We start from the raw sequence: 22,957 nt of genomic DNA, 5'->3' as shown, positions 1-22,957 counted from the left end.
GGAAGTGTGTACATGCACGCTAATATCGCTTCTCTAATTATGAATGGAGACCAGTCATTAGAAAGGATGATTTTACTGTATGGTGACGTGAAAACGTCCCATCGTCCCGTCCCGTCACGTCTCCCATGCAGCAGCGCCAACCGACTGGTGTTTCTTGCCTTTTCATTTTAACAATTTTTTTTTCTCATTAAATCAATCCAGTCCAAAAACTGGTTATAAAAAGCATTGAACCGCAAGTAAAATAACACAAACTAAGTAAAATATAAATAAATACAGGTCAAATCATATTTACTTTGGTCACTTTGTCCTGATGACTGTAGGGACTCTATAGGAATGTTTGACGACATTCATTTCTGGTATTGATCACATTCATCATGTTTTTTTTTCCTCGTTGCATCTGACCAACTGGAGTAAAATGAAGTCGGTCAAATAAACCAGGAATAAACAAGTACAATGGAAGCTCATTAAGACCCAGGAACTTCCCGACTTTTGCCCAACAAGAGGCTCTCAGATGGTGTGAGATCATCCCGTTCAGCCCCGGCTGGGAGACGCCTGAACAATAGGCGTCCTATAAAAGGCCCGAGTGAAATCTGCCGCCCCCCTCCCCCCGCGGCTCCAGCTTCCTGTGAATTAATGATGCTCTATTTTTGGAATCTGAAAGGAAACGCGCTCGCTGATATAAAAGCCTCCTCTTCGGCTTCTACCTGCACCGCGTCGGCAGGCTGCGGCCGAAGAGGTCGAGGCCAGACTCTTACCCAGCTGTCCCGGGCGTCGCCACGCTCGATCCCAGCCGTGTAATTAATACTACGGCACAATTAGTGGCCGCCGTGGAGATTATCGAGCTCAGATCAACGTGCACGACATGGTGGACTCAGGCCACCCCGTCATCTGGAGGAGCTGTAGAGCGATGTAGAGGAATCACAGCTGGTATATTTATATGAAGAGATAAGATAAGATAAACCTTTATAATAGTGAAAAAACAATAAAGTATAAAATGTGCACTGTAAAATCTAGAAACACTAAATATGTATTGGAAAATATATGTATATGTAAACTTGTATGTATATGGCTGCATTTGACTGCAGTTGTAATGTCAAGAAGCGACTTCTGTAATACTTATTGGATGCCTGGCACCATCTTTCAATAAATTCCAGCAACTCCGCTGCTAGGAGCCGAGCAGGAAGAAGAGAAGGTGACCTGCCAACAGACGAGATGTTCGCTCTCACCGGCACATGACATTCGAACAGTTAAACGCACACGTACTGTCAGGAAGAAGAAGAGTTTCACCAGGGTGGCTCTCCACGGATCTAGTCCGTGTTCTTCAACGAGCCTGTAAACCGAGGGCCCCTGTTCCCACAGCAACGCGCCAGGCCTGCGCTGTCAGCGCTTTCGCACGATCTCGTGTCCGTATTGTTGTTCCTCCACTTTCGGCAAACTTGCGAAGGAGCAACGGTTACTGTGCGCACCAGCCAACACATCTGCAAACCATACGCGGCGTCTCCGGTCCTGGACGCAGGCAGCGCTGAAGGGATTCGGAATTTAGTAGAAAAGGCGTTTTTTTTCCGTCTTTCTAGGCCTTCGAAAGTGAAGTAAATTCACGTCGACTTTACTCTGTCTCAGCTGACTCTGTGCAGGCATCTGAAGACGCGTAATGAACTCATAAAAAAGGAACAAATAATGCGTTTTGCTGCACAAAAAGGGGCCAGTAAAGTTTTACTGCCAAAGCTTAGGGGTCATTTGAGGGAAGTTCTGAGAGGCCGTCAGAGAAGGGCGACCCAGCCAAACTCCCAGAGTCGAGGCGCTGGCAGGAAAAGCGGGATTTATGCTTCGTCTTGAACCATTTATGTTACCCTGCGGGCCGCGGACTCTTACTGTAACAGCCACCGCGTGTTCATGCGACCTGACAAAGGGCTCAGGTGACGGGGGCTTCACTGGGGTCAAAAGAGAAGACAGATTTATTAGTATTGTCTTTTTATTATTATTATTTATATTTTCATTCCGGGGATTTTTGTGTTATTTGTAAAAATGACAAGTAGGAAACTAAAAACATGGTTTAATACCTTCATTTAGTGACAACATCCACCACAATGACCTCTGACCTGTTACTAACCCAAACTACAAATATGGAAAACAAGCTGAATGTACCCCGTGGCAAATAACTGGCTTTAAATGAGGACAAAATCGGCTTTACCCCCTTTAATATTCGTATTTTATATGTATATATCCTTTGAAAGCAGCTGATCGTATAATTCCCCTTCGATGTAAGCACGTCATATATCTGGTTATCATTTCTTGGCGGGATTGACAGCTCGCTTCACTCGCTGAATCGAATTCTTGTAGGGGTCGGCGCACATTTTCAGTCTGTGATGTTTAGCGTAGAATCGTGGGCTGAGCCGCGGAGCCGAACGAACCGCGTTTGCTCGTCTGCCGCGGCGTTTTATTTCTCCGCGGAGGCCGGCGTTTTTGGACCCTACGTGTCGGTCTCAGGGTCCGACGCACGGACGCGTCTGCGCGTCTCCCGCGGGCTGGGAGTTGGGCGACGCTCCCCGGCGCTCCGCTCCAGACGCCCTGGACGCCGCCGCAGACCAGCGGAGCCCGAGAAGCGGCGCTGCCTCTCTGGACGCCGGAGCTCCGGGCTGCTTCCCTCCTTCCCCACCGGCACCAGCGGGCGATGAGCAAACATGACGGTGGATTTTGAAGAATGCGTCAAAGATTCACCCAGATTCCGGTAAAGAACCCCAAACTCTCAATTCACACCCCCACATGAGGCGCAGCGCCGACGCGCAGCGAAAAGCAACAGATTGATGAAAAAAGGCGTCGTCGCATGATTATTCACCGTTATTTATCCTTATTTAATAAACCAACGCGTGATTTTCAGCGGGGAGGAAATCATGCGTTTCCAAACGAAGATGATTATTTCCTGCATTATTATAACCGCGGTTATTACAGGCGAGTGCATTACATTTTACATTTACATCATTTACCAGACGCCCTTATCCAGAGCGACTTACAGTCAGTAGTGACAGGGACAGTCCCCCCCTGGAGACACTCAGGGTTAAATGTCCTGCTCAGGGACACGATGGTAGTAGACTATGGTTCATAGTCGAGTGTGTTACCCGCTAGGCTACTACCACCCCTATGTCCTGGGGACAGGCCGTGAGGGACCACTGTCACCGTCATCGGCTGGGTGGCGGAGGATGTGGGAGCTCCTCGGAATGTCAGAGGTCAGCAGGAGAAGTGTGGGGTTGGGTGTGTGGTAATAACTTCGATTCTGCGTCGTCATGACTACAGGACATGTGGCGCTTTTATTTGCATGAATCGATTTGACTGGCCGGCGCTTGAACTTTCGGCTGCACAGTGAAGGGACCCGGGAGCGAGTGGGGTGGAGGGCGGGGCCTGCCGAGTGTCCCACGCTGCCTCACGCCGGGCCTGCCGAGGTTAGATAAACACGGGCGGCATTCCTGGACGCCCACATCCCGTCTCCTGCTGCAGGACGGGCCGGCGTGCGCGCTTCTTTCCATCAAGCGGCGTGATCGGCGGGGTAATGGCCGCCATCCGCGCCGGTGAGTCACGGCTCAGAACTGCTGAGCGAGAGGAATTCTGTCTCCGGACGAAGAAAGCTCATGTCCTGCCGCCTGGAAAGCCGATCAGATGATGAGGTGATGGGAGTTTCCAGCTCTTCTGCAGAGTTGCATCATCAGGCGGCTCCGAGCGTCCCTGGAGATGCGTGGACGGCCTCCGGGAACACGAGCGGAGGTCCATCACGCGTCCCACCTCATGTCCACTCTGTCCACCTGTTCTCCTCACCTTCTTCTGCTGATGTTGCATATTCGGCCTAATTTAATGACTGATGGCGACTGATGATGACAGAGATGGCTCATGAACTGGAAGGAGAAGGTACCTCCTAACTCTGTCCGTACAAGTTAATCCCAGTGCTCCCGAAATGAATCCTGCATATCACAGCCCGAGAGCGAACGTCCCATAACGCAGCATCAGATGCGCCTCGCGCTGCGCTCCCGGACAGGTTCAGGTGCGTTTCCATGGCAACTCCACCAGAAATTTGGGCCGAAATTGAGGTGCTTCTGGCAAAATTTAAAAAAAAAATATTAAACAGGAACTAAACGAAGCATTTGGTGGCGAAAAGGCGCTTTTGTTGTTTTTTTTACATTTAAAAATGGTTTTGAAGTAAAAATATGTTCTTCTTTATTGTCATTGGTGTGTTATTTCCACAGCTGAGCCATCAGAACGCTTTTCAGTTTGATATTTGTGGGCCCCGCGATGCTTCTGTTACTTTAATAAAACCAGAATAGCAGATTCTCGTGGCTGTTAATGTGGAATTTTCCGGATTAACCCCCAACACTCTCCTGCAGTAATCTGCAGCAGCGGCACGATCTACATTTACTTTGACAGCATTGACCAGACGCCCTTAGACAGTCCCCCCCTGGAGACACTCAGGGTTAAGTGTCTTGCTTAGGGACACGATGGTAGTAAGTGGGGTTTGAACCTGGGTCTTCTGGTTTATAGGCGAGTGTGTTACCTACTAGGCTACTACCACCCTCTATACTATCTAGTTACCCAATAGGCTACTACCACCCTGGAAGTAGGTTCCCTGGAACCTCAAGAAAACGCTCCCAAGCTGTGCGGAAACAGTGTGGAAGCTGTGCGGAATCTTTTCGGAAGCTTTAAGGAAGCTGTGCGGAATCTTATCGCAAGCTTTAAGGAAGCTGTGCGGAATCTTTTCGGAAGCTGTGAGAAAGCTGTGTGGAAGCTGTGCGGAATCTTTTCGGAAGTTGTGAGAAAGCTGTGTGGAAGCTGTGCGGAATCTTTTCGGAAGCTGTGCGGAATCTTATCGGAAGCTTTAAGGAAGCTTTTCGGAAGCTGTGCGGAATCTTATCGGAATCTTTTCGGAAGCTGTGAGAAAGCTGTGCGGAAGCTGTGTGGAATCTTTTCGGAAGCTGTGAGAAAGCTGTGCGGAAGCTGTGCGGAATCTTTTCGGAAGCTGTGAGAAAGCTGTGCGGAATCTTATCGGAAGCTTTAAGGAAGCTGTGCGGAATCTTTTCGGAAGCTGTGAGAAAGCTGTGCGGAATCTTATCGGAAGCTTTAAGGAAGCTGTGCGGAATCTTTTCGGAAGCTGTGCGGAAACTGCGGAATCTTATCGGAAGCTTTAAGGAAGCTGTGCGGAATCTTTTCGGAAGCTGTGCGGAAACTGTGCAGAATCTTATCGGAAGCTTTAAGGAAGCTGTGCGGAAGCTGTGCGGAATCTTTTCGGAAGCTGTGCGGAAGCTGTGCGGAATCTTTTCGGAAGCTGTGAGAAAGCTGTGCGGAAGCTGTGCGGAATCTTTTCGGAAGCTGTGAGAAAGCTGTGCGGAAGCTGTGCGGAATCTTATCGCAAGCTTTAAGGAAGCTGTGCGGAATCTTTTCGGAAGCTGTGCGGAAGCTGTGCGGAATCTTATCGGAAGCTTTAAGGAAGCTGTGCGGAATCTTTTCGGAAGCTGTGCGGAAGCTGTGCGGAATCTTTTCGGAAGCTGTGCGGAAGCTGTGCGGAATCTTATCGCAAGCTTTAAGGAAGCTGTGCGGAATCTTTTCGGAAGCTTTAAGGAAGCTGTGCGGAATCTTTTCGGAAGCTGTGCGGAAGCTGTGCGGAATCTTATCGGAAGCTTTAAGGAAGCTGTGCGGAATCTTTTCGGAAGCTGTGCGGAAGCTGTGCGGAATCTTATCGGAAGCTTTAAGGAAGCTGTGCGGAGTCTTTTCGGAAGCTGTGCGGAAGCTGTGCGGAATCTTATCGGAAGCTTTAAGGAAGCTGTGCGGAATCTTTTCGGAAGCTGTGCGGAATCTTATCGGAATCTTTTTCGGAAGCTGTGTGGCGACAGCAGCTTGGGCCTGGGAGCGCTTTTTGCAACATGCTCTTGTTGCTTCTGCTCTATTTCCTGCCGACCTCGTTCCTGCTGCAGATTCGTGTCAGCTGCCCCCTCGTCTGCTCCATGAGACCCTCCCGCTGCCCCGCCCGTATACACACCTTCCTAATTGGACAGTTAGCATCAGGACGGAAAAATGGTCAAATCTACAAGGGTTTCTATTCAACAACAACAACAACAACATTTATTTATTTCTTATTTAGCCCATAATCACATACAGGGCGTCTCAGTGGGCTTTGACACCCCGACACTTGACCCTTCCTTGCACACAAGGAACAAACTGTAGGAGAGAGAAAAAGGGAAAGGAAGAAACGTTGGGAAGGAGCGATACGGAAACAAATGTTTTCAAATTGTGAACATATTGTTCTTCTGGAACAACTGATTAAAAATATTGGTCGTGTAGCAAGTCGCTCTGTAACCTCAGGTGATGGGAACGACTGGGATTAACCCGTAATCGCAGATTAGCCCACATTCGCGAGGTGCTTTCTGACCGCCAGCCTCTTCATGCTGCTGTGTTTGTTCGAGAAGAAACCCACCATCATCAATACCCACGGCAAGGCTGGAATTAGAGGTGTGGACCTTCCCTCGTCTCACGATTCCATTACGATTATCGATTAATCACGATGCGTCCCAGCAATTTCTCCAAGTTACATTTGAAATAAACCAGTGAGATGAGGCCTTGTTCACCAGGCTGACTAACTAGAAACTAGAAAACCACCAAAACCCTCAGAAACGGACGCTGTGTACATGTCCTGTCGCGAGTGGGCGTGGTGGTGGGCGTTAACCCCCGTGCTGGAGTAGGCGGGACTCTGACGTCGTATCTTGGTTCTTTGTCTTGTTGTGGTCTCCGCCTGGTAAGTGGGCGGGGCGGAGCACACCTTTCCGGGCCCCGGGGCCCCTGGCTTTAGAGCTGCAGGGGTGTCAGGTGAATTAAATGGCGGTATTGCGACCTGCTGTTTATAGACTGGATTTGTCTAATCTGGGTTGACAGACATCTGGGACATTTTACAGCATTTACCAGACACCCTTATCCAGTCAGTAGTGACGGGGACGGTCCCCCTGGTGTCCTGCTCAGGGACATGATGGTAGTAAGTGGGGTTCGAACCTGGGAGCCTGTGTCTTCATGTAAGAGCGTGTCTGGAGAGGCTTCATCAGATGACGCCAACGCGCTGCTATTAATACTCGAGGTTTTCCTGCCACCGGACAGGAAGTAGCACGTGTCTGCGCGGCAAAAAACTTTTCCTTTTTTCCTTAAAAACAAGGGAAATGACGGCAGCGCGGAGCCGGAAACTGCGGCCTTCCAGAAGGTCACCGACTTTTACCTTGCTGTTCAACCGCCAATTACATCACGATGCCCCGCCCCCCCGTACCTGCACCGCAGGAAACATTTACATTTACGGCGTTTACCAGACGCCCTTATCCAGAGTAGTTACAGGGACAGTCCCCCCCTGGAGACACTCAGGGTTAAGTGTCTTGCTCAGGGACACGATGGTAGTAAGTGGGGTTTGAACCTGGGTCACCCTATCTGAACAATCCTACGTGCAACGTGACACCCCTGGAACGTCGAAATCACCCACAATTGCACCTTCAAATAAACGAACGTCTGATCTGTGCTGGTTAGTGAACCCGGGCAGGGACATTTACTCCCAGGCGGAGTGCTGTGGGAGATGCTCATTCGCATCACATGGGCGTGGCGCTCCACGTCATTGGACCTCATGGAGATCCTGGACACGCTGGCTCCGCTCATTAGGTGGGATTCTGCTTCTGGAATGCGGGTGAGTCAGGAATACTGGGATTATGGGACATTTCCAGGTGTGTAAACACGGCCCACCCGCCGGCGTCGGGGGACTCCGTCCTAAATGGACATAAATCCGACACCCACTGGATGCCATCAGCATGTGTCCTTCAGAGACCTTTCTACATCAGAGTCTTCCAGCAAATCCCTGCTGCAGTGGTGGGAATGTGACCTAGTAAAGGAACCTCAAGGCCGGGAGTGAACGAACGAACGACTGCGGAACGTGCTGGTTCCTCTGGACGTTCTGCTACACGCCGTCTTTCTGGCTTCTGCTGGGTCACATCTGGAGCCGAGGCCCTGCATCTGTTCCAGATCTGCTCAGCGTCTCTCTGCGGGGTCCGACCGGGTCTGGGGCGGAGTCAGGAAATGCGTCAGCTGGAAGGCGAACGGCGGCTCCACGATTCCCTCGTTACTCCCACGTCTGCTCTCCGCTGAAACGGAATCCGGTTCCGCGCTGGTTGCAGTGCAGTAAAATGAAACGCAGCTTGTGCGTAGCGTACGGAACGTATGGAAGGGCGCGGCCCGTCTGCCATTGTTCGTGTGTTTATTGATTTTCTTTCCGGCTATTTTGGGTTTAAAACCGGAGCTTAAACAATAATGATGGCAGAATAGGTGTGTGTGTGTGTGTGTGTGTCCAGTGAGTCCTGACGTTACAGGGGACGCCGTGCTGGGAATTCGCCAGTTTGATAGAAACTGTTCCTGAACAGACGTGTGTGCGTGTCCCATCTCTGATGATGTCCTCTGATGACGGACCTGTAGGAGTCACACCAGCTCCGCCCCTCTTCACATTATTGCTGATGCTCCGTTTTTCTGCTCGCGTGCGGGTTGTGACATCAGGGCGTCCCGGCTCAGGAAGCACCTGGGTGAGAGAGGGACCTGTCACACCCCACTTCCTGTCCCCCACTCCGAGGTTTCCTGGCTCTCCCGTGTCTGGCAGACTGAGGACGTGTGTGCGTTGACAGTTTTGCCCGCCTGAGTCACGGCGGACCACCCGGCGTTAATGTAAACCCGCCTCGGACGCCGGCCCAGAGGTCCGTATTTTATCAGCGCGGCGTTCCGGCACATTCCGGGACGGATTCCATCCCGCTGGCCGGGGGGGTTCTGCGCAGGGATAATGAAGGAACTTCTTTCTGTTCTGCGTGATCGGAAGCCGTCGGGCAAAGGTCGGTGCCCCCAAAAGGGTTAACAACGTCTCACTTCCTCCTGCCCTTTGTTGACCTTTGTTGCCTGACTCCGCCCTCTGTCTGAAGTGCTATTTGCCCCGGGGCTGCCCCAGCCTTTTGGGGGCAGGGCCTGCCGATCGCACTACGCTCTGCATTGATCGGGAATAGACATGCTTTTGTGGCCCAGATCTGCGGTGTGCAGTGCATGCTGGGATTGGCACGCTCTGGTCTACTGTCTGTAAAAGGCTTGTGTCCCGGCAACAGGAGGCGCTGACCTCAGGTAACCCCGAGGTCTGGAGAGGAGGACATCTGCCCCGTCGGTCACATGTCTGTATTTACCCAAGCTGGCCGGGACTAATGAAGTTTGCTTTTTCCTGGTAATATTTACTGCTCTGTGATTGGTCAGTTTAAGGTAACAGAGGATATGCAGATTTTTAGTAATCTGTATTAACTGGCTCTGGAGGGTGGGGCTGGACTTGAAGCCCCGCCCCCTGTCCGTTTCACGAGAGTTTGTTATTTCATCGTCCCTGTGTGTTTTCACCCCGAATGTAATGTGGGTGAATTGTTTCGTATTAAGCCCGTTAAGTTGCGTTCGTGACCCCGTGACTGACCCCTCACCTGCTGCCTTTCATCCCGTGAGCCGGTGGTGACCCAGGAGGGACACCCTCACCGCGAAGAGTGGACGTTCAGGCGCCGGGAAGGTGCCAGACGCTCAGGTTAACGGTCGAGACAGACAGAAATGAAATAAATGATTCATCAGAAAAATAAGAGCGAGGCAGAAAGAGCCGCGGTTGGCCGGAATGTAAACCGTGAATAAAACATGAAAGGAGTGGAGGTTCGGAAGGGACCAGCTTTTTCCCTGTTGTTTTTTGCAGGGATTTTATGTAATTTCCCAAAAATATCTGCGAGCTTCTGCCAACATCTGAGTGAAAACAGCGCCGCAGACGCCTGTTTGAAATCAGAGAGGAAATAAAAAAGCAGGAATGAAAATGCAGAATAATGAAATGCATTTTTTAATAGTTTTAATGTTCTCTCTGCAAGTAGGATTGTTATTATTTGCATTTGCATTTATTTCCATGTATAAGTCTTTGACTGATGCATATTTAATTTTCCATGCAGGATCTGAGATGTAAAAATAATGTATTGAAAGATGGCTATGATGCATGTGGGTCTCGGCGCTGATCCCTCAATGTAATCAGGGTGGGCGGACCCTCCTAGGGTCACTCTGGGGTTAGACCCGGGGTGACCATGCTGGCCCGTGTGGCGTTATTAAAGCTTTCTTTACAGCTCAGGCTTTAAAGTGACCTCTGCCTGACTTCGGAGCAGGATGATCTTCCCATCGTGTTAGTGCATGAGGACACTGGTCACATAATGTAAATTATGAGTTCGGACGACCTTTAGAGTGTGCATTGATCTTTCAATCATGTTTGTGTTATTGATCGAGATCCATTTCAATTCATTTTTTTTTTAGAAATGTGTGATCTTAGGTCAAGGGTGATGGGTTAAATGCAGAGGACAAATTTCACTGTGTGCACCGTGTGCTGTGCTGCTGTCACTTCACTTCACTTTAAACTTGATACAATATCAATAGAAAAATAAAACTAAATATCAGGGTATAACGTTTTCCGAGAAGGAAATCAGTAGAGGAACGACCTTCAGTAGAGCTTTTTTTTCAGTGAAGACCGGAGACGTCAGGAAGGAAGTTCCTGACACCGTCCAGATCCTGTCGGTCGACCTGAACGTGTAAATACAGGAGATGGAACAGGGCAGTAACTCTCACGGTCGTACCAAGACAGACAGACCGGCAGACCGGTAGACGGTCAGATGGTATCCATGAATCCTTAAAAAGGAAAAAAATTAAGGCCTTAAATATCATTAAGGACGAGTAAACCTTATATCCAGAGTTTAAAGGTCTTAAAAATGCCCCACCTCCAATATATATTTTTACTGGTAACCTCTGAATAATTTGGGAATTCCTAAAGTCGGAATTAGCGGAACTGCCGATCTGATATTATTTTTTCAAAATCGGCCTTCATCAAGCCTTCAATCTGTCAGTATTCCACTGGTCATTCCACAATTCCGGCCTCAACAGCGCATGGAAATGACTCACAAATAAGAATCCGGAAACACCGCGGTCACATTTACAGCATTTATCAGCATTTACGCAGTCACGCCTAGCGGCCTGCTGCAGGGCTGCTAGTATGAGTCTGTTAACGTTGACGAAGGCTTAAAAAATAGCAGAAATTTAGCATTTGCCGAGAAAAACTCCTGAATTTGATAAAAGTGCTCATCAAAAGGGTCTTAAAGGTCTGAAATTAAGCTCTTTTAAACCTGCAGGTACCCTACAGACAGACGGATTGATGATGGGACGCTGTCCATCGCCAGGCCCACGCCGTCAGGCCTGGTGTTTTCCGGGTGTGGCGTTCTGAGTCGGTTTAGTCTGACTGTCGGGGAAACGGCAGATGCGACGCACGTGTTTGGATCCGGATGCTCCGCTCGTGCTCGGATTCGCGTCTCCTTATCGCCGGGAAGATGCGCTCCGTGTTTTCCCCTTTTTAGGCGTAGCGGCTCGCGGGCCCCGCCCACTCGAAAGGAAGCGGCGGGGCGCAGACATTCCCAGCTGCCGTAATCTGTCCGTGCCAGACAGACCCGGGCCGGAATGTTGGAATGTGTTTAACGGTTTTTGCCGTCCAGTTCTCCTTCTATTCCGGCTCGATTTGATTTATCAGGGTCATGTGGTGGAGGAGGCGAATCCGGACGGAAAACCGACCAATCGCCTGGACCGCTGGAGCCACCACTGCTGGAGAGGTGGTGAGGGGGTCTGTGTTTGGAAAGGCTGTCAGGCTGAAGTGAGCTCAGCTGGCGTTTGCATGCAAACACGGCCAACGCCGCATCCCGGGAGAACGGCCTCCTGGGAATCGTGTCGGAGCAACGCAACACGCACAGACACACACACACACACACACATGCACGCACAGACAGCAGTTCGGACGACTGGCCGGGTGATGAGATTTGCTGACCTCCTCCTGCTGTCGACTCGGGGCCGTGTGAAAAACAGGGCTAAAAAGTTGAGCCTGAGCCAAGCCACGCCCCTAATCGGCTGACCAATCAGGACGTACATAGAGTCGCACCTTGGGATGCTGTTGTTGGCTTCCTGTCTCAGAATTCAGTTCAACCATCAGGCGACCATCACACTACTACAGATATAACCAGGGTTATATTACCTAGCGGGTAACACACTCGCCTATGAACCAGAAGACCCAGGTTCAAACCCCACTTACTACCATCGTGTCCCTGAGCAAGACACTTAACCCTGAGTGTCTCCAGGGGGGGACTGTCCCTGTAACTACTGATTGTAAGTCGCTCTGGATACGGGCGTCTGGTAAATGCTGTAAATGTAAATGAAGTGGTCATGATGATTGGACCATATAGATCTGCTCTGAAAGGGAGGCGTCGTGTAATATGAAATTATAACACTGCTGCCCACATAGATAACTTTATTAATAACACCTTAATTAAGCTAATATGGGGATACCAATATACAATCTATGGGCATTGACTAATATTGCCAACCTTCAACCCTTCAGCCCCAAACAGATATTGTAAATATTTTCCAGAAGGTTCTGTTATTTTATAGGTAATATTTTGATGGTTTGAGAGGCTATGACCTTTTTTAATAATCTTTGTTGTCTCTAAAGATGGTCTCTACCAGGTTCTCTTCTATAAAGAATAGAAATCAATATAAAGCGATGTAAAGTCGACATTTCCACGAAGGACCAGTCAGAGCTGCTGCATTTCTCCCAAATCGGTCCGACTGGGCTGTGCTCAGTACAGCCACCGTTTCCGTGGCAACGCAGACTTTCCGGGGGTCTTTGTGGTTGCGAGCGATGAACGAGACGGATCTGGGGCGTGCGGCGTGAAACAGTGGAGCGTGAACGGGAGCGCGGCAGATGTGTCAGGTCCGCGAGGCTCCTCCTCCAGATGTGTGTGTGCGGACGCCCGCGGCGACGCCCGAGGCGACGCCCCCAGCAGCTCCTCCTACCGGCTCCTCCTCCGCCGGCGCGGGGCTTTGGAGCTGGAGAGGACTAAAACGCACCTTCTCCTGAAGGGCATGAATTGTCCTCCAAACTCACTAGAGTTGAAGGCCATTGTGAGCTCTTTTGGTGTCACCAATATCGGTTGACTGAGAGATAATTGATCCGAGGTTCGCTGGTGTCACATTTGAGTGCTGTGGATTGCTTTTTGAGCCATATTTTTCTGCTAATGATTGATTGTATGTGGTAGGTTTGCTTCTCTCTTTCTTGAACACACATGAAGAGTTGGGCACGTTGGGCGTGTCCATTGTGGGGGTCAAGTGACCTGCTCCGCCCTTCACTCCACATTCAGCCCCTCAAGCGGCCGCGGCGGTGCTGTCTCGTGGATTCCCCGCCCCAGTGAGCTCATCGCTTGAACGTGCTCCAGCGCTCATGTTCTGCTTCTTGGCTCTTGGGCAGTGAATTGCATTGTGGGAAGGCACCCCCCCCCCCAGAGCGAGAAGGAGCTGGTGCCAAGCCAGCTGGCAAACCCATTTTCCGTCTTCCCAGGGGTCAGTTCGGGGGTCCATCTCCCCAGCAGAGCACCTGCTCACCAGCCACGCCCAGACTCCGCCTCCTGGTCGGGGTGTCTGTTCTCAGCTGGACGGAATCGTCTTTAATATCAGAGACTCTGATCCGGCAGGTAAATTCTAGATGTTGGGAAATGAGATAAAAACCTCTCGCCGCCACCTGCCTGTTCATGCGATATTCAGACGTGTTCGTAAAAAACCGAACGATCTGTCGTGGATAAAACTGCGACTGCGTGTGTGGGTGGACCAGACAGTGGAGAGCGCGCTGTGGTTGCCATGGTGACGGGCTCGTTCGTCACAGCTGCGCCGTGTGCAGCCAACTGAGGGTGGCGGTGTTGGGGGTCGTGGGGCCCCGGGGCAAGAGCGGGTATGTCCATCGCCGCGGAAACACATCTGGACGACGGGCCTCCCAATACGGCAAACGAAACTGGAGCCGGTCCCCGGCGCCCGCTGAAATGTGGCATTCCGTGGGAACAGGCGGCGAAGGCGGCGTCTTTAAAGGTCGAATGAACTGACGTTTATTCCATTCTGATGAGCCGAATCTGGGTCAGATCTTCTCCTCCTGCTTGGCCGTGTGTCCGCAGTAGAACGTCAAGTTGCCTGAGAAAGGTCACGTACATTTACATTTACGGCATTTACCTGACGCCCTTATCCAGGGCGACTTACAGTCAGTAGTTACAGGGACAGTCCCCCCCTGGAGACACTCAGGGTTAAGTGTCCTGCTCAGGGACACGATGGTAGTAAGTGGGGGTGGGCGACTACCACCCAACATGGTTGGTTTGTGGTTTATGTAAAAATCATAATTTCATGTTTGTTCCATGAGACGTGTCAGTTTGAACCCAGATACAGACTGGATGGACGTGCCAGTGTTTAATGTGTCCTGCAGGAGTCCCCTGATCTTTTAGTCACGTCGGAACATGTGACATTTGAAGAGCGCTCCATGTGCGGCTGCGGCCCTGCGGAACGAATGACATTATTATATATTGAACGGCGGCTGCAACGTGACGCGCACTCAGCTGATGGGATTTAAAGAGATGGGCGCTGCGGCCGGTGTGCGGGGTAGGACCGTGTCTCTTAGCGTCTCTGTGCCGCTGCCGGAGGGGGGCGGGGCCCAGCACAACACGTGCTCGGCCCGGCGCTAGCGACACATGACCTCGCTTCGGCTCCAGATGAGGCGCACGTGTCAGGGCGCCGCGTCCGAGATGCCGGATCTAAGGCCCTTAAATCCGGGGCCCGGTGGGCATTAATCTGCAGATGGAGACGGCGGGGATTACGTCCCTGAAAACCCAGCTTTTTAAAAGCAGGCGCGGGAGAAGGGCGTGGCGACGTCCGGGGTTGCGTTGTCGAACCGGGATGGTGTCACGGTTCCACCGCAGTCGGGGGTTTATGGGTCCCACCACTCACTCTCCGAATTGGCTGTTTTCCAGGGCGAACATCGATGAGGTGGAGACGGACGTGGTGGAGATCGAGGCGAAGCTGGACAAGGTGAGGGATTCCTGTCACTGCCACGCGGTAATGACCAGGCCTGATGTGCTCTGCCGCCGTTTAGTAGAAATCGGTCCATCACATTCCGGGTGGCGCCTGGCACTGCCCTGTAGACGCCACCTCACGCCCTCTCTTCTCCTGCTGAGGCCAGCTTCAGGTCCAGATGTGCTACTTACACATGAAAAAACCACCTGACCTCTGACCCCTTTTTTAATAATCCTTGTGAATATTTGCATCAGAATTTATTGAATGAGACTGTGTGTGTGTGTGTGTGTGTGTGTTTGCATGAAATGCTGAAGGGCTGCGAATTGTTCTCAGAACTCCGTAACCACGGTAACAGGGTAGCCAGATGCTGGGCGGTAATGCCGGTGACGTCACCTCCTCCATCTGTCCCCCCCTCGACCTTGAGTGAAGCCTGTCTGCTGAGATTTCCCTCTTCTTGCTTTGGCCCCGCCCACTTTCGCCAGTCAGCCCAGTGTGTGTACAGCGTCCCCAGAGACGCTAATTAGGACTAAGTACCCTACCTCGGTTAATCATTACCGCCGTCATTACCAGCTGGAATCATAACACCTCCTGATGTCCCAGTATCTGGTAAATTAGATATATTGATCATCCACAGTAATAAACCAGTTTAATTAAACAATAACAGTCTTACATTAACTTATATTAAATTATTCATAATCAACATTTACATTTTTACATTTACATTTACGGCATTTACCAGACGCCCTTATCCAGAGTGACTTACAATCAGTAGTTACAGGGACAGTCCCCCCCTGGAGACACTCAGGGTTAAGTGTCCTGCTCAGGGACACGATGGTACTAAGTGGGGTTTGAACCCAGGTCTTCTGGTTCATAGGTGAGTGTGTTACCCACTAGGCTACTACCACATACACATGTGTTGCATTATGGGACTGCATTAAAGAGGGCCTCCTCTTTAAAATATCTTGGATGTGAAGGTCTCCTGCTTTCTTGAGATCTCTGCTGAGGGTCAACTGAGTAAAATGTCCTGTTTTTACACTGACAGTAAATGATATTTCTGTAGTTTGGGTGCGTGCTTCTCATCTCCTGATGGGATTATGGGTCCTGATTATTAGATCTGTTACAGAGAGGAAGAGAAAAAAACACAAAGATCTGATAGAGCACAGGTCACCCTGATGCCCTGATTCTCTGTCGCTGTTTACCCAACAACCCTGGAAACCAGAAGGCCGTTGGCTTCTTCTCGGATAATCCACGAGCGTCTCACAAATCAAAGCCTGGAGATCAGAAGGCGGCACGGCGTGCAGCATTAACGCCTGTTTGCCCACAGCGTGCAGAAGGAGAAGAAAAAAAATCTATATGTTCAGGCTTATCGGCTCAGGGCGATTTATCGGATTACCGGGTCCAAAAGCACGTGATGGAGCAGAAGAACATATGTAGGGTGACCTCCAGCAAGCCCGACATACTAAACGTCCCCCAGTGAAGATGCCAGTAATCCTGCAGGGCCTCCTCTTGGAGACTATCAGGAGGCAGGTTGGATTGTAGGGCATTGTGGTGCTGTGCCACTGAGGTCCCCTTGATGAAGGTCCCGTCCCCACACACTGTTCCCGGGCGCCTGTCATGGCCGCCCACTGCAGTCAGGTGTGCGGATCTGCGGCAGCATCCGCTGTGACGCACACACACAGAAACCGGGAAAATCCAAATCAGGGAAAAACCTCCAAACACTTCCAGTTCACCACCCCTTCCATCCCAGGAGACCAGCCCCCCAGAAGACAGTCATGCTTCCTGAAACATGTTACAATACTATAAAATACACCAGCGTTTCTGGTTGTAGTTTACCTTTATTAAGTCCACTTCGGTGCGGTGGGGCCCAATAATCCACGCTGGCCAGATCCCTGCTGGCCCGGCTCAATGGAGGGTGGCGCGCGACAGGTTCAGTTCCGCGCAAGGCGGGGTTCAGCTGCGCTTGCCACTGCGGCTTTAGGTGTTTAGTACGATGCCTGACCGCCTGGAGTGAGTCATTTACCAGAAAAAAGCACGAACGGGGAAAACCAGCGACATATCGTCTCTCGGAGGTGTTGACTTGTGCCTCTGATGTCAACAAACCAGCTTTTCTGTTACTGCCCTAGTGTATAGTGTAGTGTATAACATAACATAGCGTAGTGTATAGTGTAGGATAGTGTATAGCGTAGTGTATAGTGTAGGACAGTATAGTGTAGTATAGTGAAGTGTAGTGTATAGTACAGTCTATAGCATAGCGTAGTGTATAGTGTAGGACAGTATAGTGTAGTATAGTGAAGTGTAGTGTATAGTATAGTCTATAGCATAGCGTAGTGTATAGTGTAGGATAGTGTATAGCGTAGTGTATAGTGTAGGACAGTATAGTGTAGTATAGTGAAGTGTTTAGTATAGTGTATAGTGTAGGATAGTATAGTGTAGTATAGTGTATAGCATAGTGTACTGTGTAATGTAGGATAGTATAGTGTATAGTGAAGTGTATAGTGTAGGATAGTATGGTGTAGTATAGTGAAGTGTAGTGTATAATATAGTGTATAGCATAGTGTAGTGTATAGTGTTGTATAGTGACGTGTAATGTATAGTATAGTGTAGGATAGTATGGTGTAGTATAGTGTATAGTATAGTGTAGTGTATAGTGTACGATAGTATGGTGTAGTATAGTGTAGTGTATAGTATAGTGTAGTATAGTGTAGTGTGTAGTGTAGGATAGTGTTGTATAGTGAAGTGTAGTGTAGTGTATAGTGTAGGATAGTATAGTGTAGTATAGTGTAGTGTATAGTGTAGGATAGTGTAGTGTATAGTGTATAGTATATGATAGTATAGTGTAGTATAGTGTATAGTGTATAGTGTACGATAGTATAGTGTAGTGTATAGTGTAGTATAGTGTAGTGTATAGTGTAGGATAGTATAGTGTAGTGTATAGTGTAGTGTATAGTATAGTGTAGTGTGTAGTGTAGTATAGTGTAGTGTATAGTGTAGGATAGTGTAGTGTATAGTGTACGATAGTATAGTGTAGGATAATGTATAGTGTAGTGTATAGTGTACGATAGTATAGTGTAGTGTATAGTATAGTGTAGTATAGTGTAGAGTATAGTGTAGTGTATAGTGTAGGATAGTATAGTGTAGTGTATAGTGTAGTATAGTGTAGTGTATAGTATAGTGTAGTATAGTGTAGAGTATAGTGTAGTGTGTAGTGTAGTATAGTGTAGTGTATAGTGTAGGATACTGTAGTAGAACATTTTCTCAATGCAAACTTTTCTGCTGAGTCAGCATGGCGCATAGTGGTGCCCACGCCGCAGCCTCAGACGAACACATGGAGCCCAGCTGAGGCGCCGGCGCTCCTCTGCACGTCACCCCGGGTGCCATTCCTGGAGAAAAGCGTGCGAACCGCGGCGCGCCGGTGCATAAAACCACCTCTTTCCAGGCATGCGTGGGAACGTGTCGGGCCGAGTGTAATTAGCGCCTTAACGCGAGAAACCACACCTGTTCTCATATGTCCCATGGTCACATGACCCACAGGTCACATCTGGCCCTGCTTTTCCAGATGTGGCTCCTCTCCTCCCAAGGCGGGAGAATGTGTGACCGCTGTGGAATTTAAACGTTGCGGGTTGTAGCCGCGGTGCATTATGGGTACGCCCGCGCTCATATTTTGTGTCTGTGTGTCCAGCTGGTGAAGCTATGCAGCGGGATGATCGAGACGGGCAAGGCGTACGTCAGTGCCAACAAGCTCTTCATCAACGGCATCCGGGACCTGTCCCAGCAGTGCAAGAAGGACCAGATGATCTCGGTGAGAGACGGCGCAACAAAAGACAGCGAAAAGCAGCGAATTACCGGTTTTATTGCCCTTTTCTCAAATATATGGCCGTAAGATAAATGAAAAAGGCAAATCAGAAGAATAATACCTCCAGGAAAAACATCGTGTCAGATCCGTATTAACATTATGATAAAGCGCCTGGGAGAATAATAAGGGTACTGGAGATGAGGGTGGATGGAGAAATTCGTATTTATGGCCTGAAAGCCCAGTGATGGCAGGGTCGTTCGAGTCACGCGTCCAGCTCGATTAGTCAGGGAAGGTCGGGAGGACGCGGCGTCAGCGCCAGATCTGCCGAGGGCGGCCCGCCGCGTCACCCCGCCATTTACCCAGTACTCACTTTATTCCGTTCTGGTGGTGGAGGACTGGGCTGCATGTGTCAGATTCTGCACAGTGTTAAAGATTTCCCATGATCCCTCGGTGCTTTTCAGTGCCCTCATGCTGAAGGTTTTTTTTTTTTTTTTTTTTTTGACAGGAGTGTCTCGAAAAATGTGGCGAGAGTCTCCAGGAGCTGATCAACTACCACATGGTGAGGACCTGCACACACACACACACACACACACACACACACACACACTGTGGCGCAGGCCAATCAGATCATCACGGCTCCACATTCCTGACATCTTCTGTACAAGAGCAGCAGGGCCAGCAGGACCTGAGCATAAATGATTCAGTGTCACTTCCTGTCCGGGTTGCCAGATCCAGTTTCTTGTGGTCGTCACAAATTAAAAAGATGCGTCTTCATACATGAACTCGTTCAGAGGGACTTTAGGGACGGCACACACACACACACACACACACACAGATGTATATATCACAGGGACTGAAGGAGGAAGTCTCCATGGTGTGGAGGATTTTGGAAATGTTGGTGGTCCAGCCCGGCTTCCTTTTTATTCATTCAGCCTGTCACTTGTTCCTCAGCGGCGGCCTCATCATTAATGTACGCCGTTCCTTACCCATAATCCCCCACAGCACTTTCTGGATTTAGATGAAAGATTTAATCAGGATGTCGATTGGCTGCTTTGATGTTCCAAGAGAGTTGATTTGTCATGTGCAACCATAAATTCACTTTTTAACGGACGTTATCTGATGTGATACCAGCTGGATGCTGAAATACAGCATGTTACTGTCTGTACAGTATACATACATACATACATACATACATATATACACACACACACATATACATATACATTCAAAAGTATATGATCTGTAATTGTGGAATCTATTTAACGTGGCAGTAATTCCAGCTGTAGATGTGTTTCTGGATTGGTGTTCTGCTCCTCACATGTACAGTGGGGTGAGGGACGAGCATAAAAAAGTGAAACGGGAATCGCGTGTGTGGGCGTGGCGCGGGTATAAATAGCGCTCGCCGCCGCGCCACAGAGGTGGACGGACGGGAGAAGAGCGATTTGCGGCTAAAAGCCTCGCTGTGTGTGTGTGTGTGTGTGTGTGTGCGTGTGTGCGTGCGTGTGTGTAGGGCATGGAACTGACTGACTGGTCTAAAGACTGAAATGGAAGTCCCCACAATCTCACATAGACCCTCTGTCTTATCAACAGTAATAAATTCAGAATTTCACCCATCTGTGATGATGATTCTTAATAATTCATCACGTTCTAGAAAAACATTTAGAGCACACACACACACACACACACACAGTTCAAATTAAGCCTGAAGTGACTGAGTGAAGGACCCGAGGAGGATGGGGAGGAGGAGGAGTTGTGGTGAAGGAGTTGACCAGCTTTACATAACAAAAGACTTTTTAAATCCCCGGTTTAGTCTAGGGTGTGTGTGTTTGTGTGTGTGTGTGTGTGTGTGTGTCAGGGGCTCCATTTTCCCGTAAGCGATCACTCATGACACACTCGCTCCACACAGACCGACAGGAATGAAGTGACGTTCGATCCACGCCACACGCAGGGCTGGAGAAGTCCGCTTCCTGCATTTGCGCAGCAGAGGAGATGGAAGTTCCACGGTGTCCTCCACAGCAAACGGTGGATGGTGGATTCAGAGGATGAGCAGGGGTGTTCTGGACCTCAGCAGGAACGCAGAGTTCTGAGAATGAGGACCTGTTGTCCTCCCACACACACACGGTTGTGTTGTTTGGCAGGTCCTTCTTCTCGTTGTCTGTGGTTTGGTTTTAATTCAGCTGCTGTGTTTTGGACGCTGCGTTTAGATCTTTTCATGTGGTTTTATTAAACTGCATCCTGCCAGAGAGTGCTGTGTGTGTGTGTGGGCGCGCTGGCTGCTCTTGTTTTCCCACCACAACCTGCCAGATCCTCTTGAGCTGCTAGTGCTACACCTCCACTGCCCAACATGGGTGAGGAACCTGAGCCTCAACCTCTCCAGAATCAGGAGAGGGACGCGGTGGGTTTTGATGGTCTCGGGAGGCTCGTATGTCCTCACGTCGCGGCGTTTTCTGGTGGCCGCCTGGGCAGTTGGGGAAGGTGCTTCACAAATGTGCGCTGCCTGGCAACAGAACCCGCCTGGTCCTGGTCCACTGTGTCTGTCTGGGTGTCTTCAGTTCTTCTCCTTTCATCTCCCTCCATCCCTCTCTGGCCCAGTGACCCATTTTGTAGCATCTGCAGCGCGCCGCCGACCGCCAGCGTGAGGCGAGAGTGGGGACGAATTTCAATGAGGCACTCGTGTGTGTGTGTGTGTGTGTGTGTGTGTGTGTGTGAATACTGATCTATGGAGCGCTACCGCCCTCTGTCGTCAGAAGGGTGGATTAGCAGATTACGTCCTGCCAACTGGTCCAGAAATCAAGTTCCAGTTTCTTCTCTCTATGCGTTTTATTCAGTATGTCACTTATATTTACGGTATTTACCAGACGCCCTTATCCAGAGCGACTTACAGTCAGTAGTTACAGGGACAGTCCCCCCCTGGAGACACTCAGGGTTAAGTGTCCTGCTCAGGGACACGATGGTAGTAAGTGGGGTTTGAACCTGGGTCTTCTGGTTCGTATCGAGTGTGGTACCCGCTATGCTACTAGCACCAGGTTTGGGAGGTTTTTATGTGGATTTTATGTGTCTGACTCTGTGATTTGACCCTGATCGACTGTATTTGTTTTGGCAGATCCTGTTTGACCAGGCCCAGAGGTCCATTAAGCAGCAGTTGCACAACTTTGTGAAGGAGTGAGTATCAGAATATCTCGTCTTGACCCTGTCGTGTGAACCTGACCATGGAAGTCCCTGTTCAGGAAATGACTGAATCATGGGACTCGATGTTCTGCTGAGACACTCACAAAGATTCTTCTGTCCCTGAAAAGGACGAGTCCATGGAGGCATTCATTAAATTTTCAGTGCAGTCGTATAAACAGTTTGAAAGCAGAAAAGACATCCCATCAGTACTTTTCAGTAAAAATGGGAACATTTGGGAATGGGCCATTATTAATAAATGACCCTGCTGTCAAATGAAGGGAAGAGTTGGATGGAGTCCCAGGTGGTGTTCTGTAACGCTGGAAGAATCGGTATGAAAAGAATGAGATCGGGGGGTTTAGATGTTCCTGGATTGTTGGAGACTGATGGGGTCTGATAAAAGTTGTGCTCCAGCTTCCCATGATTCCCCTGTGTTGGCCTGCAGAAGTCGGAAGTCTTATTACAGACACACTGCGTTGCATTTTCTCATCTGGTCCTCCATACTTAAAAACTTTAAAGCAAGAACGTGACCGTGGCATGAGGATCTGATGTCAGAACTCTTTCATGTAATTTTTCCTTTGCTCTTTAGTGACGTCCGCAAGTTTAAGGACACCAAGAAGCACTTTGACCGGGTCCGTGAGGACCTGGAGATCGCACAGGTGAAGAACGCCCAGGCACCGCGCAACAAACTCCACGAGGTGGAGGAAGCTACCAGCACGCTGAACATCACCCGAAAGTGCTACAGGCACCTGGCCCTGGACTACGTCCTTCAGGTAAATACAAACTTCCTGCTGCATCACATATGTACTGTAGTGTGGATGTTAATTTTCTTTGGGGGACAAAGGGGCCTCTTATTCTTGGTGTTCCACAGGAATCAGATCATGGTCCTCTACTTTTTATCATAGACTTGTCTCTGCCTTATTTTACTCGTGCCTAACCTAGGTCCTTAACCCACAATTCACTTGGGATTGATCTGTCAGATGCTTACCTTTATATACTCAGCACATTACAGGTGGACAAATGGGGCCTGTTTTTAAATTTAAGGAAGATTTT

The 22,957-nt window shown here is 49.7% G+C and overlaps 1 protein-coding gene across 4 annotated transcripts in view; it reads left to right on the top strand.

Moving 5' to 3' along the window:
* The first annotated feature begins 2,574 nt into the window (after positions 1-2,574).
* The window catches only part of LOC114798373 (arf-GAP with coiled-coil, ANK repeat and PH domain-containing protein 3-like), a 32,751-nt gene continuing 12,368 nt past the window's right edge, over positions 2,575-22,957 (top strand). For all 4 annotated transcript variants that reach the window (XM_028994026.1, XM_028994025.1, XM_028994027.1 and 1 more), the window contains exons 1-6: positions 2,575-2,728; positions 14,904-14,961; positions 18,626-18,745; positions 19,245-19,298; positions 21,843-21,901; positions 22,494-22,677. In XM_028994026.1, the coding sequence (XP_028849859.1) occupies positions 2,682-2,728; positions 14,904-14,961; positions 18,626-18,745; positions 19,245-19,298; positions 21,843-21,901; positions 22,494-22,677 (522 nt within the window). In that variant the 5' untranslated portion in view covers positions 2,575-2,681. The remainder of the gene's footprint in view (positions 2,729-14,903; positions 14,962-18,625; positions 18,746-19,244; positions 19,299-21,842; positions 21,902-22,493; positions 22,678-22,957) is intronic.

The sequence above is a fragment of the Denticeps clupeoides genome, chromosome 10, assembly GCF_900700375.1.
Source record: "Denticeps clupeoides chromosome 10, fDenClu1.1, whole genome shotgun sequence".
NCBI lineage: Eukaryota > Metazoa > Chordata > Actinopteri > Clupeiformes > Denticipitidae > Denticeps > Denticeps clupeoides.
Note: the sequence above shows the minus strand (reverse complement) of the source record. Positions and strands in the feature narration are given on the sequence as shown.